General features: G+C 38.2%; 1 protein-coding gene across 6 annotated transcripts in view; it reads right to left on the reverse strand.

Annotated features, from left to right (window-relative positions):
- DDX46 (DEAD-box helicase 46) overlaps window positions 1-13,877 on the reverse strand; it is a 51,341-nt gene that overhangs the window by 24,606 nt on the left and 12,858 nt on the right. For 4 of the 6 annotated variants that reach the window (XM_037059516.1, XM_037059515.1, XM_037059513.1 and 1 more), the window contains exons 5-12: window positions 11,711-11,876; window positions 7,380-7,531; window positions 6,369-6,482; window positions 5,400-5,565; window positions 4,579-4,699; window positions 3,808-3,983; window positions 2,735-2,856; window positions 856-934 (exon numbers count right to left, since the gene is read on the reverse strand). In XM_037059516.1, coding sequence (XP_036915411.1) covers window positions 856-934; window positions 2,735-2,856; window positions 3,808-3,983; window positions 4,579-4,699; window positions 5,400-5,565; window positions 6,369-6,482; window positions 7,380-7,531; window positions 11,711-11,876 — 1,096 coding nt within the window. The remainder of the gene's footprint in view (window positions 1-855; window positions 935-2,734; window positions 2,857-3,807; window positions 3,984-4,578; window positions 4,700-5,399; window positions 5,566-6,368; window positions 6,483-7,379; window positions 7,532-11,710; window positions 11,877-13,877) is intronic. The other 2 variants (XM_037059514.1, XM_037059517.1) reach the window with 2 other exon arrangements.

The following is a 13,877-nucleotide window of genomic DNA, read 5'->3' on the forward strand; positions in this document are numbered from 1 at the left end:
CCCAAACTGTCCCCACGCTGTGCACACACGGCGACTTATCAAACGGTTCCGCTGCCGCTCTGCCAGCCTCACACAGAACTGGAACTCAACACGCACAGAAATCCCAGCAGAGTGCCGCCAGACCCACGCGCGCCTCGGTTTCTACACCTCTATCGTGTATTTGCTAACTACTGCAACAAAAGCCTTGGAAAGCATTTTCTCCAAACCACAGAAATAAGCCCCAATAAATGCTTTCTAATATTTAAGTATTCCATACTACCATGTGCAGCCCCAAGTAATTCTGCAAGGTTGGGAACAGCATTAAATTACCTACCTTTGATGGTTTAAGTCTCGGAAGCCCAGTTCTATAAATCTTGAAGGGCCTTTCTCCACAGAAGTTAAATAATGTCAACAGTTTAGTAACAGTTTTGATAGGGAATAATTTAACAAATTACAACATTTGAGCTAAAAACATGCAATATTTACAAAAGATAAAATTTCTTGAAGCTGCAATATCTTAATTTATCCAGTATTGCAAGAAAATACTAACACCTGTACAGAAAGTCTAAACTGTACAACAAAAGAAAAGATAGCCTCCCAGCCTTCTAACAAGAAAGTTAGGCTAAATGTGGATAAAGAATCCATGTTAAGTGCTATAAAAAGGTCAGATGGAGTTAGTTTTGAAAACAAATTTTCATTTAATTTGTAAACATATTATGAACACTTACAATGAGCTTGTTACAATACAAATTTTAAGATATTACAGCTTTAAGAAGAAATGTAGAAACCTTTAGATGGTTTCTTCTATCTGCTGTGATTTAACAAAAATATATAGAATTCAAAAAGGAGAAATGAGAAAAAAAATCCCCAACTTACCACTGTTAGCTGCTAACATGTCAATCATTCGACCAGGTGTACAAACAATAATTTCAGCACCTCTTTTCAGTTCAGCAATCTAATTTAAAAAATAAAAAGAACTTTCATAGTCTGTTTATCGCTATTGCTTATTTAAAGAGATCTGAAAATATTTCCAGGGTCTTTGCATAGCTCCGTGAAGTAAGAAACTGAGGTCTGACTAGAAGACTCCAAAGCTTCCTATTTCCCGCACTGGAACGCTGGAGTACCACTAACACGTAGCTACGACACGACCACAACATGATGCTGTAACTTTGAAATCAATAAAAATCAGAGATTTTTACCAATTTTAATTTGACAATCCCTCAAAACCAAGAAGGAACTTAAGATAGCAGTAAATAAGGCAATTTTAAGGTCAATGTTATTCTATTTTTAAAAAGATTTTTTTTTAAAGACTTCTTTTTTTAGAGAGAGGGTAAGGGACAGAGAAAGACAGGGAGAGAAACATCTGTGTGGGAGAGAAACATCAATCAGCTGCCTCTTGCAGGTGCTGCAACAGGGGACCCAATCCACAACCCAGGCATGTGCCTTGACCGGGAATCGAACTGGCGACATTTCCCTCTGCAGAACAACACCCAAGCAACTGAACCAATTTAGGACTATAAGATCCACCATTTAGGACTATAAGATCAATGTTTTTCAAAATGAGAATTGTTTCCATCAGTGATTCATGAAATCCATTAAGTCCAACCAGCATTTTAAAAATAGAACAGAATGAAAAATATTTCAGTGTGTTAAGACTCTAAAGCTTCTGTGTGACACATATATAAGCATACTAATCATGCATGTCCCACGTGACTTTGTAAATGAATTTCTTACTATAGGCTGTGGTCAAAAGAACTGACAAAGATAAACTCAGAAAAGTAAGACCGAGGGTTTAAAATAGCGCAGGGCTAAGAGGAGCAAACTTTCCCAAGGTGTATCCTAGAAGCTGAGAACACAAGTCCTCAGAAAGAGTTTTGTGGTTAACTAAGGTCAGAAAATGCCATCTAATTTAACGCATTTTTCTAGCAATACAATATACTGTACATGAGCACATTAAAGAGGAAGAAGTCTTGTGAGAAAGAAACTTGTCTTAATTTTGTATAATCCACCATTTCCAAAACTTATTTGATCATAGAATGAACCCAATTTCTTTCTTCTAGTTAAAGCAAAATATCCAATGACTTTCATTTTTTAAAAATTTATTGGTTTTAGAGACACAGAGGAAGGGAGAGACAGAGACAGAAACATCCATTTGTTGCTCCACTTATTTATGCATCATTGAGTGATTCTAGTATGTGCCCTGACTGTGGGACAAGCCTGCAACTTGTATCAAGACAACGCTTTAATCAATGATGGTCATGTTTAGAAGACACTTGGAGAAATGTCATATTAAACAGTGACTGAAGGTATGTTTAAAGAATTCTTCCTGAAATCATTAGAGAATTCAGCTGAAACTCTGATATTAATGCATCCCACTCATCACCACCTTTCAAAGATGTCACATAAATTAAAGAAAATACCTGGTGTCCAGAAATCAGAAGACCTAGGTTCCTGGACAAACTACACCTTGTCAGCCTAAAGACTTTGGTCAAAGTACTTAACCTTCCTGAACATTTTCTTACATATAAAATGGAAAAAATACCTGCCTTCCTTGAGAAAAGACAAAGAGAAATAAGAAAGCTGAGGAATAAGGAGCACTAAAAAATTCCAATATATAACCTATTCATAATTCATTCTTAGTATTACTTTCATATCTCACTGTTTAAGATTTCAGAAGCAATCACTGTACAAAACATCACATTATTAAATCATTCAATTCAAGAATAAAAAAAGTGAATGACCCTTTTGTAGTTACCTGCTCACTGATTCCTGTTCCTCCATAGACACAGACCACTCTCAGCCCCAAGGTCTTCGAAAACTTCTTGCACTCCTTGGTAATCTGTAAAGCCAGCTCTCGAGTTGGCGTCATGATGACAGCTGAAAGGAGAAACATGTCAGATGCCTAGCCACCAAAATTCTTGAGAGGCCATGTTTTAAAGTGTTAAATTTAACTTCTGCAGTAAAGTTTAGATCTCTTGGTCTAATTTTTCTTTTTGTTTTATGTACCTCTGAAAATCCTGTTTCAAAAGCTTTATACAGTTGAAGCGACTGTGATGAAGGACAGTTTTAAGTAGATTTAATACCATGCTATAGGAAGATAAATCAGTTGAATACCTAGTCAACCATCAAGAAAATACTTGGTTGAAAGAATGCAAGTCATTCTCAACTGCAAACCACAGAGTGAAGACAATCAAGCTACTACTCACTGTGCTGCAGAGTCATTCCCCCGGTTTCTGGAAACAACCTTGGTCTGAGGGGCACAGACAGAGGAGAAATACACTGTGCCCTACATTTCCAAGGGAGAAGCTGGTAACAACCTTCCAAAACCCTACTCAGATTTGCAAGAGAGATCTCTGCCAAATGAATCAAGAAATCTGAATCAGAAGACCAAACACTGAATGCAACGCTGGCACGATAGCCTTTAAGGCCAAAAAAAGAAAGAAAGAAAGAAAGAAAAAGTAAATACATTTCCCTACAATCTTCTATGTTGAGTTTATAAGTCCACTGATACTGGGCTAAAAACAAACCTCAACATAAATGAACAGATAGATGCACAAGGAGTCTACCTGCCGAGTCAGAGTTTAAAAACTGAGCTGTGCCAGGAGAGGCTGTTTTTGTACTTCTGAGATGTCACTCCAGAGCTCTGTAGATGCTCACTCCACCTGCTGGTAAGGGGAAATCAGCCCCGAAGTGCCAAATTTATAAAGGAAAGGTATACATAAAGGTATCTTTATTGTTTAATTAAGAACAATATAACATGTCAGGTCTTTCTGACTAACTGACAAACAAAATTGTTATCTGAAAAAAGTTTAATGGGAGAAATTGTACCTATTGGCCCCTCTCCTTCTTCTAATGACCTCTGATCCATGATATGTCTAAACATGGGCAATAGAAAAGCAATAGTCTTTCCACTTCCGGTCTTGGCAATGCCAATCAAGTCTCGTCCAGACATTATAGCAGGAATTGCCTGAGATTGGATTGGTGTGGGCTTTTCATAGCCATGCCTTAAAAAAAACAAACAAACAGGAAAACAAGGTAAAAATTGAGATCTCTTCAGCTATCAAAGTTCCCTAAGAATAAGGTTTCCCCAAAATGTGGTATTTCCATGCAATAAAATATTATTTGGCAAAAAAGAGTAAAGTCCTAAGACACTGTATGTACATCCTGGCTGAACTTGGAAACAATTATGCTAAGTAAAAGAGGTCAGTTACAAAAGACTACACTGGTATGCTCGCGTTTATACGAAATGTCCAGAACGGACAAATCTACTGAGACAACAGGGTAGTGGGTTGCCTAGGGAGGAGAAAAGAAGACAGACTACTAATGGACACAGGTCTCTTTAGGGGATGAGAAAAATCTCTAAAATTAGTTAAAGGTGAGAACTGTGTTAACTCCATGAATACACTAAAGAATCACTGAATTGTACACTTTTAAGGATGAATTTTGAAATGTAGTAAATTATCTCAAAAACACTGGTTAAGAAAAGATATGTTTTTTCTATTAAGAGTAAAAAATATAACCACGGTGGTATTTGTGTGAAAGAATACTTTTAAGTAGCGAGACTTTGTAAAATGAGAACAGCCACCACCACACACTTACTTTTTCAGAGAATTTAGGATCTTCATGGAAATTCCACACTGGACCCAAGACTTAATCGGCTTGGGGCAACCTTTCCCCTTGACCGTGATGCCCTCCATTTCCAACCGGAAGACATTCACCTCTACAAAACAAAATCCAGATTAACAACTCTTAATTATTATTCCATTATTAGTGTCTCTTACTTTCAATGAGGCATGATAACATTAAAAATCCATTTTTTTAGTTCTACCAGTTTATTCCATAGAAAAACACTGAACAGCTCAGAGAGGCAGTTAAAGCAATTACTGTTGCAACCAACTAGAGATGAAAAGACATATCCCTCTTTCTACAAGTTGGCCTTCATTTTATCTTAAATTCCAAGAGCAATAAAAGAACAATCATTAACAAGTAATATATTCTCATCTTCTCCAAGCAAGAGCTGCCCAGATTATTCTTGTCCTACCGATATTATGGTTGCACACTGGTTCCTAACGCCCCAATCCCAGAAGGAAAAGGCTACATATGCTGTTTGTTAACTTCCCATGAAGAGTATTTTCAGCCCTAAAATTCCCAACTATATTAGCCCAATTTTTCATTTTTTTAAGACGTTAAGAAATACACCAATTCCTCACAGTTCTGAATTTTTGCAGATGATTTTTTCACTCTCTAGAATGAATTCTTGCCTTCTAATTTCCTCTTCCAATTCTCCAAGTGCATGAGGCAATTCCCCCAACTCAGGTATCAACTCACAGGCCTATCTACATCCCTCCCGGACCAAAAAAAAAAGAATATCCTCTTCTTCTGTTCCCACGATAACCGATATATAAATAAAAAAATTTTACCCTCTTGAGACATTTTTGCTAGTTCTGGAACTTCAACATAAAAGTTTTTTCTGAATGGTTCGTATTCAATCTTTCCATGATCTACTGGTTCCAGAAGCTTTCTCTGTTTTGTCTGGTAGCCTGTGAGGGCTGTCTGCAGGTCCACTTCTTCCTCTTCGGAAGAATACTGTAATTTAAAAAAAAGTAAAGTGCTAAACCCATTTCTGTGTTCTCCTTATGGCAATTAACAGCCCTAGCTTTTAAAATCCTCCTCTCCTACATGTTCTTTGGCTTTTACTTTTTTAAATTCTGAATTTTTAAACCTGGTATTTCTTCTCTTTCCCCTCATAGAAAGTTGCATGAAAAGATAAAGCTACAATAGTAATATCTTACTATGACTTTTTTATCTTTTCATGCAACTTTCTCATACAGCTTTAATCAAGTTTTGCTATAGTTCCCTATACAAATCTTAACAACGCAGGTTAATGGGAAGAAATTTCACTGTCACTTCATTTCTTCTCTCCCTATCATGTGTCTGAGATGAGCTGAAGAATTGCAACATAGAATCAAAAGTGAACATACAGCAAGAGGTCAAAGGTGTCAGAATGTTCTACCAGCTGGGTATTCAGCCACTGTTAAGAATGGCAAGAAGGCCCTGGCTGGCGTAGCTCAGTGGATTGAGTGCAGGCCTGCGAACCACACGATCGAGGTTCGATTCCCATTCAGGGCACATGCCTGGCTTGCAGGCCAGTTCCTGGTACCCAGTACCCGGCAGCGGACGCATGAGAGGCAATCATACATTGATATTTCTCTCTCTCCTTCCCTTCCTCTCTAAAGATAAATAAATAAAATCTTAAAAAAAAAAAGAATGGCAAGAATTCCTGACAGCGGTCTGCATAACTGAAAAGCCCATCGCCATCAATGCTTCCTAGTAAATATCCACACTTCCAGGGCAGTATCATGAACAAAGTCAAATTAACGAAGAATTACCTCCATGGCATCCTGGTCATTCTCCATCAGTTCACCTTTCTTCTTATCAGCATCTACAACTGCTTTTTTGGTTGTCACGACAGTGACCACTTTTGTCACTGTTGGCCCGGACTTCTAAAATAAAAAAGGAATGTAAGATATTTTGCAAAGCTGAAATAGAAATCATACACCAACTGAAATAACTGTCACAATTTATAATTTGAATTAACTTAATTATTAGAGGCAACTAAATGAAAAGACAAAAAGTAGTTTTCTCATTTGTTTAAATTTTACAGTGCAACACATCGCATTGTATTTTATAATACGTTAATATGGGGTGGGCAAAAGTAGGTGTAGTTAGCTGTTTATATGGAAAAAGCACACTGGTTGTGATGATTACAACAGCTTTATTAACTGTGTTTCACATACTCACAACTGTACATTTACTTCTGTCAGCCCTATATATATGCACTTTATTGTATATGTAACGTTAGATAATATTATGTAATATAATTATTTAAAAATACTACTAAATGGTACTTTTCAGTTATTTGACAAGCAAGACACTATTCTGGGAGCTTAGGATAAATCAGTAACAAAAAAGGTAAAGGTTGCTGCTCACGAGGAGCTTTTATTTTACAAGAGAAAAGAGACCAATAACAAACACGATGAAACATTAAATTTTGTAATTTGTGAAGTGGTAATACATGGTATTTAAAAAAGAAAAACGGACTAGGGTAAAGGGGAGAGGAGCGTGAAAGGTGCAAATGCTGAGAAGGTCCTGCGAGGACCTACTGAGGAGGTGACAAGTGAGTGAAGGGCTAAACAAAGATGACAGTGGTGAGAGCATTTACAGCTGAAATTCACCAGTATCTCTGGAACTGAGAAAAAGTACTGGCATTTCTGAGATGTGAGGAGGAAACAAAAACATTATAAAGTCACGGAAGTCACTGAGGTCAATGCAACAATCAAAATCAAGTTATCCACTCAACAAGGAATATAAATCTTCAAAAATAAAATAAAATTCCATACCTTTTCATTTCCCCCACCACCTTTTACACTTCTCATATTAAACTTTTTTACTTCCTCTTTCACTTCTTCCATATAAGCATCTAATGGATCTAACTCCTCACCCTCCATTTCATTTCCTTCCTTTTCAGCTTCGGCAGGATCATCTTCATCATCTAAAATATTAGAATACACTTTCTTTGCACATGTTTCAAAAGCAAACACTTTACAGTCAGACCACACACCCCCATTCTCTCACTACGCAAACACCCTCCCTCCCAGTTAACTCCAGCACACTGCAGTTTAAATACACCTGAAAGTCTTTAAAACTGAATAATAAAAGAAATAAATTACAATAAATTACAAATTATTAAATTGAAGCAAAAGAGTATGCCTAGAAAAGGGAATTTCTCAAGAGAATGCTTCTTTCTGTTACCTATACACACTATTCAGGAACTCACAGAATACAGCACTGTTTCCAACCACCAAAGCAAACAAGCCCTAAAATGATTCCACAGAGCTCATCTCAAAGGACTTAATTATATTTTTACTGGGTACAACTGGAGGTGTTTAATTGCAATAAAAAGTATCAAATTTCAAAAAAAAAGTCCTATGTGAGCAAAACATAAAAATGAATTTCCATAATGTAATATAGAATTGTACACCTGAAACCTATATAATTTCATTAATCAATGTCACCTCAATAAATTCAATTTGAAAAATGAATCTCCAGTATTAAATCTTTTTAAAAAATACATTCTTTTCAGACTTCCGGCCAAGATGGAGGCATAGGTAGATACCTTTGCCTCCTTGCGCAACCAAAAGGACAACAACAAATTTAAAATTAAAAAAAAAAAATAACCAAACTTCCAGAAAATCAAACTATGTGGAAGTCCGACAACCAAGGAGTTAAAGAAGAAATACGCATCTGGACGGGTAGGAGAGGCAGAGACCAGAAGTCGGGGTGGAGCAGACTGGCGGCAAGGCAGCGGCTCTAGGACGGAGCAGGAGGCAAGGTGGCGGCTTGCAGACTGGGCAGATGGCGACTGGCATCATAGGTGGTCCCACATTTGTATGTGGATAAACCAGGAGGAACAAATGGGGAGCTACACAGATCATGCACCCCAGGGTTCCAATGCAGGAGAAATAAAGCTTCAAGTCTCTGACTGAAAAAACCTGTGGGGGTTGTGGCAGCGGGAGAAACTTCCAACCTCACAGGAGAGTACTTTGGGCAAATGCACTGGGACCTAGAATGTATACAAACCCACCCACTAAGGAATCAGCACCAGAAGGGCCCAATTTGCTTTTGGGTAGTGGAGGAAGTAACTGGGAACAGGCAGAGATCAGAGCAAGTGGCCTTGTTCCCCTTTGGGTCCCTCCCCCACATAAACCACCACAATGCAGTGACATGGGTTGACCCACCTTAGTGAACACCTAAGGCTCCACCCCTTACTACATAACAGGGGTGCTGAGACAAAAAAAAAAAAAAGGCCCAAATGAAACAACAGATCAAAGCTCCAGAAAAAAATACAACTAAGTAATGAAGAGACAACCAACCTATCAAATGCACAGTTCAAAACACTGATAATCAGGAAGCTCAAAGAATTGGTTATGTTCACAAATTAGAGAAAAGAGTGAAGGCTCTTTCCTCTAAAAAGTGAAATAAAGGAAAATGTACAGGGAACCAACATTAATGGGAAGGAAACTGGGACTCAAATCAACGATTTGGACCAAAAGGAAGAAATAAAACATTCAACCAAAACAGAATGAAAAAACAAGAATTTTCAAAAAACAAGGAGAGGCTTAGGAACCTCGAGGACAACTTTAAATGTTCCAAAATCCAAATCATAGGGCTGCCAGGAGAAAAGGAGAGGCAAGAAATTGAAATTTTATTTGAACAAATAATAAAGGAGAACTTCCCCAATCTGGCAAAGGAAGTAAGACTTTCAGGAAGCCCAGGAAGCTCAGAGAACCCCAAAGAACTTGGACCCAAGTAAGCACACACCAAGGCACATCATAATTATATTACCCAAGATTAAAATGAAGGAGAGAATCATAGAAGCAGAGAGAGATAAGATGACAGTTACCTACAAAGGCGTTCCCATAAGACTATCAACTGAGTTCTCCTAAGAAAACTTACAGGCAAGAAGGGGCTGGAAAGAAGTATTCTAAGTCATAAAAGGCAAAGACCTACATCCAAGATTACTCTATCCAGCAAAGCTTTCATTTAGAATGGAAGGGCAGATAAAGTGCTTCTCAGAAAAGGTCAAATTCAAGGAGTTCATTATCACCAAGCCCTTATTATATGAAATGCTAAAAGGACTTATCTGAGAAAAATAACAAAAATATGAATAGTAATATGACAACAAACTCATAACTATCAAAAACTGAACCTAAAAAAACAAAACAAAGTAAGCAAACAACTAGAACAGGAACAAATTCACAAAAATATAGATCACATGGAGTTTATCAGCGGGGAAGGGAAGAATGGAGGAAAAGGTACAGGGAATAAGACGCATAAATAGTAGGTAGAAAATAGACAGGGGTAGGTTAAGAACAGTATGGGAAATGTAGAACCCACAAAACTTCTATGTATGACCCGTGGACATGAACTAATGAAGGTAGGGGAATGATGTTGGGAGTGGGGGTACAGGGCAGAGGGGAATAAAGGGGAGAAACAATGGGACAACTGTAATAGCACAATCAATAAAATATATTAAAAAGAAATGTATTGTTTTTATTTACTGACTTTATTTTTAGAGAGAAAGAACTATCATTTGTTGCTCCACTTACTTATGACTTCATTGACTGATTCTTGGATGTGCCCTGACTGGGAACCGATCCTACAACCATGGCATGTCAGGACGCTGTTTGAAACAACAGAGCTACCTGGCCGGGGCCCCAGTATTAACTCTTACAATTACACTACTAGATATCAAACTAAAAACTTTGCTAAATATGTTTAACCATTTATTTTTTTTAAAGATTTTATTTATTTTCAGAAAGAGAGGAAGGGAGTGAGAGAGGGAGGGAAACAGAAATATTGATCATTTGCCTCTCACACACCCTCAGCTGGTCCACAACCCAGGCATGTGCCCTGACTGGGAATCAAACCAGTGACCCTTTGGTTTGTAGGCCAGTGGTCAATACACTGAGTCATAGCAGCTAGGGTTAATTACTTTCTTTCAATTACCTTTCTCTAAAGCACAGAAAGAAAAACTAGTAACACATTCTTTATTCAAGACAATCTAATTTTTTAGTATAACTCAGACATCACCACCTCTTAAAGACACAACCCATTCATCTATGTAATCCACTCTTGGTGAACTTTTAAGAGGAAATGAAAAATTCACAGGAATTGTCTCAGAAAATGAGGCAAAATTCCACTTTCCTTGAAAATTCCACATTCTTCCTTCACTAACAAGTCAAAATCAGACATGGAGGAAAAGTGTTTCTGTTTTAAATCATAAAAACTCAGAGGAGAGACATGGAAACACGCCCTTCCTTTACCTCATTACTAACATTCTTGTTCGTAGTAAAAACTAAAAAGCTATTTACTGTAGTGCTCACCCTCTCGGGAGCAAGCTATTTACTGATCACGCCTATAAGTGCCCAACTTTCTACTCTAAATTCAGTTATCCTTTATAAACACGACTTTACAATTTTAAACTTAACATATGTATTAAAAAGGGATATTTAAAACCTCCATATGAACCAAGCAATTCCAGTTCTAGGAATACACCCAGAAGAACTGAAAGCAGGGACTACAACAGATGCTCGCACACCAATAAGCTCAGCGGCATTATCCACAACAGCCCAAAGGGACAGGCAACCTACACGTAGCAGATGAATTGAAGAACAAAGTGTGGTATGTACTCTGTGTGTGTGTGTATAAAACATATAAGTGCTGCTGAAGCATTAAAAAAACAGAATTCTGATACATGCTACAGCATGGATGAGCCCTGAAGACATGCTGCTAAGTGCAACAAAAGGACAACTATTGCACGATTCCACTCTTGTAAGGTACCTGGGACAGGCAGATTCACAGAAGCGGAAAGCAGAATAGAAGGGACGGGGGCGGGAGGCAGACGGAATTACTGTTTAATGGGCACAGAATCTGTCTGGGATGAAGAAAACGTTCTGGAAATGAACAGTGGTGATGGTTGTACTGTGAATGTACTTAATGCCATGAATTATACACTTGAAAATGGTTAAAATCATAAATGTTATGTTGTATATGGCTTTCCACAATAAAAGAGAAATGGCCTAAAAAATACCAATATTAGAATTGCTCAATATTTCTAGAATACTCTACATGAATAGCTGTAGGCTATTAGTCTAACAAGTAAACATACCATCATCATCTTCTAAACTCCACTTTTTCCCCTGTTTCATCTCTTCAATTTCTTTTTTCAGTTCCCCTATGTTTTCCATGGCCTTCTTGCGTTGCTCTTCTCGCCATTTTTCTACCCTTTCTTTCCGCTTTCTCATTTCTTCTTCCAGTTTATTTTGGTCAAAGTTCTTTGGGGGAAAGAAAGAGACAGAGGAAAGCAAGGATTAACAATTTTACTCTAAGTGATATTCCAAATATTTTCTTCAAAATATAAAAAAGGAAAAAAATAGATGTATATACAAACTCCTACGTTGAGACCAGATTGAGACAACATATCTTTTAAGTTTATCTGTGAATACACTGGCAAAAGGAAAACAGAGAAAAAGCATCTTCACCTGAGAAAGCAAAAGACAGACTCCAAACATCATAAATTAGGCTCATTTTAGTTACAAGCAATACGCACACATGAACCCAACTTCCTCAGAGTAGAAACTACCTGACTCATCAAGCCAAACTCCGTACTTATCAGTTGTTCTCAACTCTAAACCTTCTGCCAGGGGAATCCAGCCTGCAGCCCAGGATGGCTATGAATGAGGCCCAATATAAAACTGTCAATTTACGATAAAAATGAGAATTTTTTGTGATTACATGTGACAATGTATTTAATATGAGGCCCAAGACAAAATCGTAAATTAAAACCTTACGAGATTTTTTTTGTGCATGTGATTACATTTCACAATGTATTTAACATGTGGCCCAAGACAACTCTTCTTCCGGTGTGTCCTAGAGACGCCAAAAGGTTGGACACCCCTCGCTTCCAAGACTGCCTCCATAAAAAGCAATTTTCTATTAGTGGGTAAATAACACTTATTTGTCAACATGATTAAGAATATTTGGGGACTTCCAGCCAAGATGGAGGCATAGGTAGACACACTATGCCTCCTTGCAACCAAAAGAAGGAAAACAATTTAAAAACAAGAAACCACCAGAGCCGACATAAAATCGAACTGTATGGAAGTTCAATAACCAAGGAGTTAAAGAGGAAACATCCATCCAGGCCAGCAGGAGGGGCAGAGATGGGCAGCCTGGATGGAAAGAACTCAAGGCAAACCAGCAGCTGGCAGAGTGGGTGGTCCCACATATGTATGCAGACAAATCAAGAGGAACAACGGGGGAATGAGACAGACCATGGAACCCAGGGTTCCAACCCAGAGAAATAAACCATCCAAACACTGACTGAAAACACCTGTGGGGGTTGAGGCAGCAGGAGAAACACCCAGCCTCACAGAAGAATTGGAAAGAGAGACCCACCCACCGGGAAATCAGCACCAGAAGTGCCCACTTTGCTTGTGGGTAGCAGGCGAAGTGACTGAAATCCGAGAGAAAGAGGAGCAAGCACCACTGTTCCCTCTCAACTCCTTCTCCACATACAGCATCACAACGCACCAGGATGTGGGTTAACCCGCCAGGGTGAATGCCTAAGGCTCTGCCCCTTACATGTAGCAGGCGCACCCAGACAAAAAAAAAAAAAAAAAAGGGCCCAAATGAAAGGACAGATCAAAGCTTGAGAAAAACTACAACTAAGCGATGGAGAGGTAGCCAACCTATCAGAGGTACAGTCCAAAACACTGGTAATCAGGATGCTCACAGGACTGGCTGAATTTGGTCACAAATTAGATGAAAAAATAAAGGCAATGCTAACTGAAATAAAGGTAAACATACAGGAAACCAATAGTGATGGGAAAGAACCCAGGACTCTAATCAACAGTGTGGACCAGAAGGAAGAAAACCATTCAAGCAGAACAGAATGAAGAAATAAGAATTCAAAAAAATGAGAGGCTTAGGAACCTCCATGACATCTTTACATGTTCCAACATCTGAATTTTAGGGGTGCCAGAAAGATAAGAGGAAGAACAAGAAATGAAAAACTTATTTGAACAAATAATAACAAAGAACTCACCCATTCTGGCATAGGAAATAGATATTCAAAAGTCCAGGAAGCTCGGAGTCACAAAGAAGTTGGACCCAAAGAGGAACACACCAAGGCACATCACAATTACATTAGCCAAGATTAAACACAGGGAGAGAATCTTACAAGCATCAAGAGAAAAGAAGACAGTTACCTACAAAGGAGTTTCCATCAGGCTATCAGCTGATTTCTTAAAAGAGACTTTACAGGCAAGAAGGAG

The sequence above is a fragment of the Sturnira hondurensis genome, unplaced genomic scaffold (assembly GCF_014824575.4).
Source record: "Sturnira hondurensis isolate 20B ecotype Veracruz unplaced genomic scaffold, ASM1482457v3 Scaffold0011178, whole genome shotgun sequence".
Lineage (NCBI taxonomy): Eukaryota > Metazoa > Chordata > Mammalia > Chiroptera > Phyllostomidae > Sturnira > Sturnira hondurensis.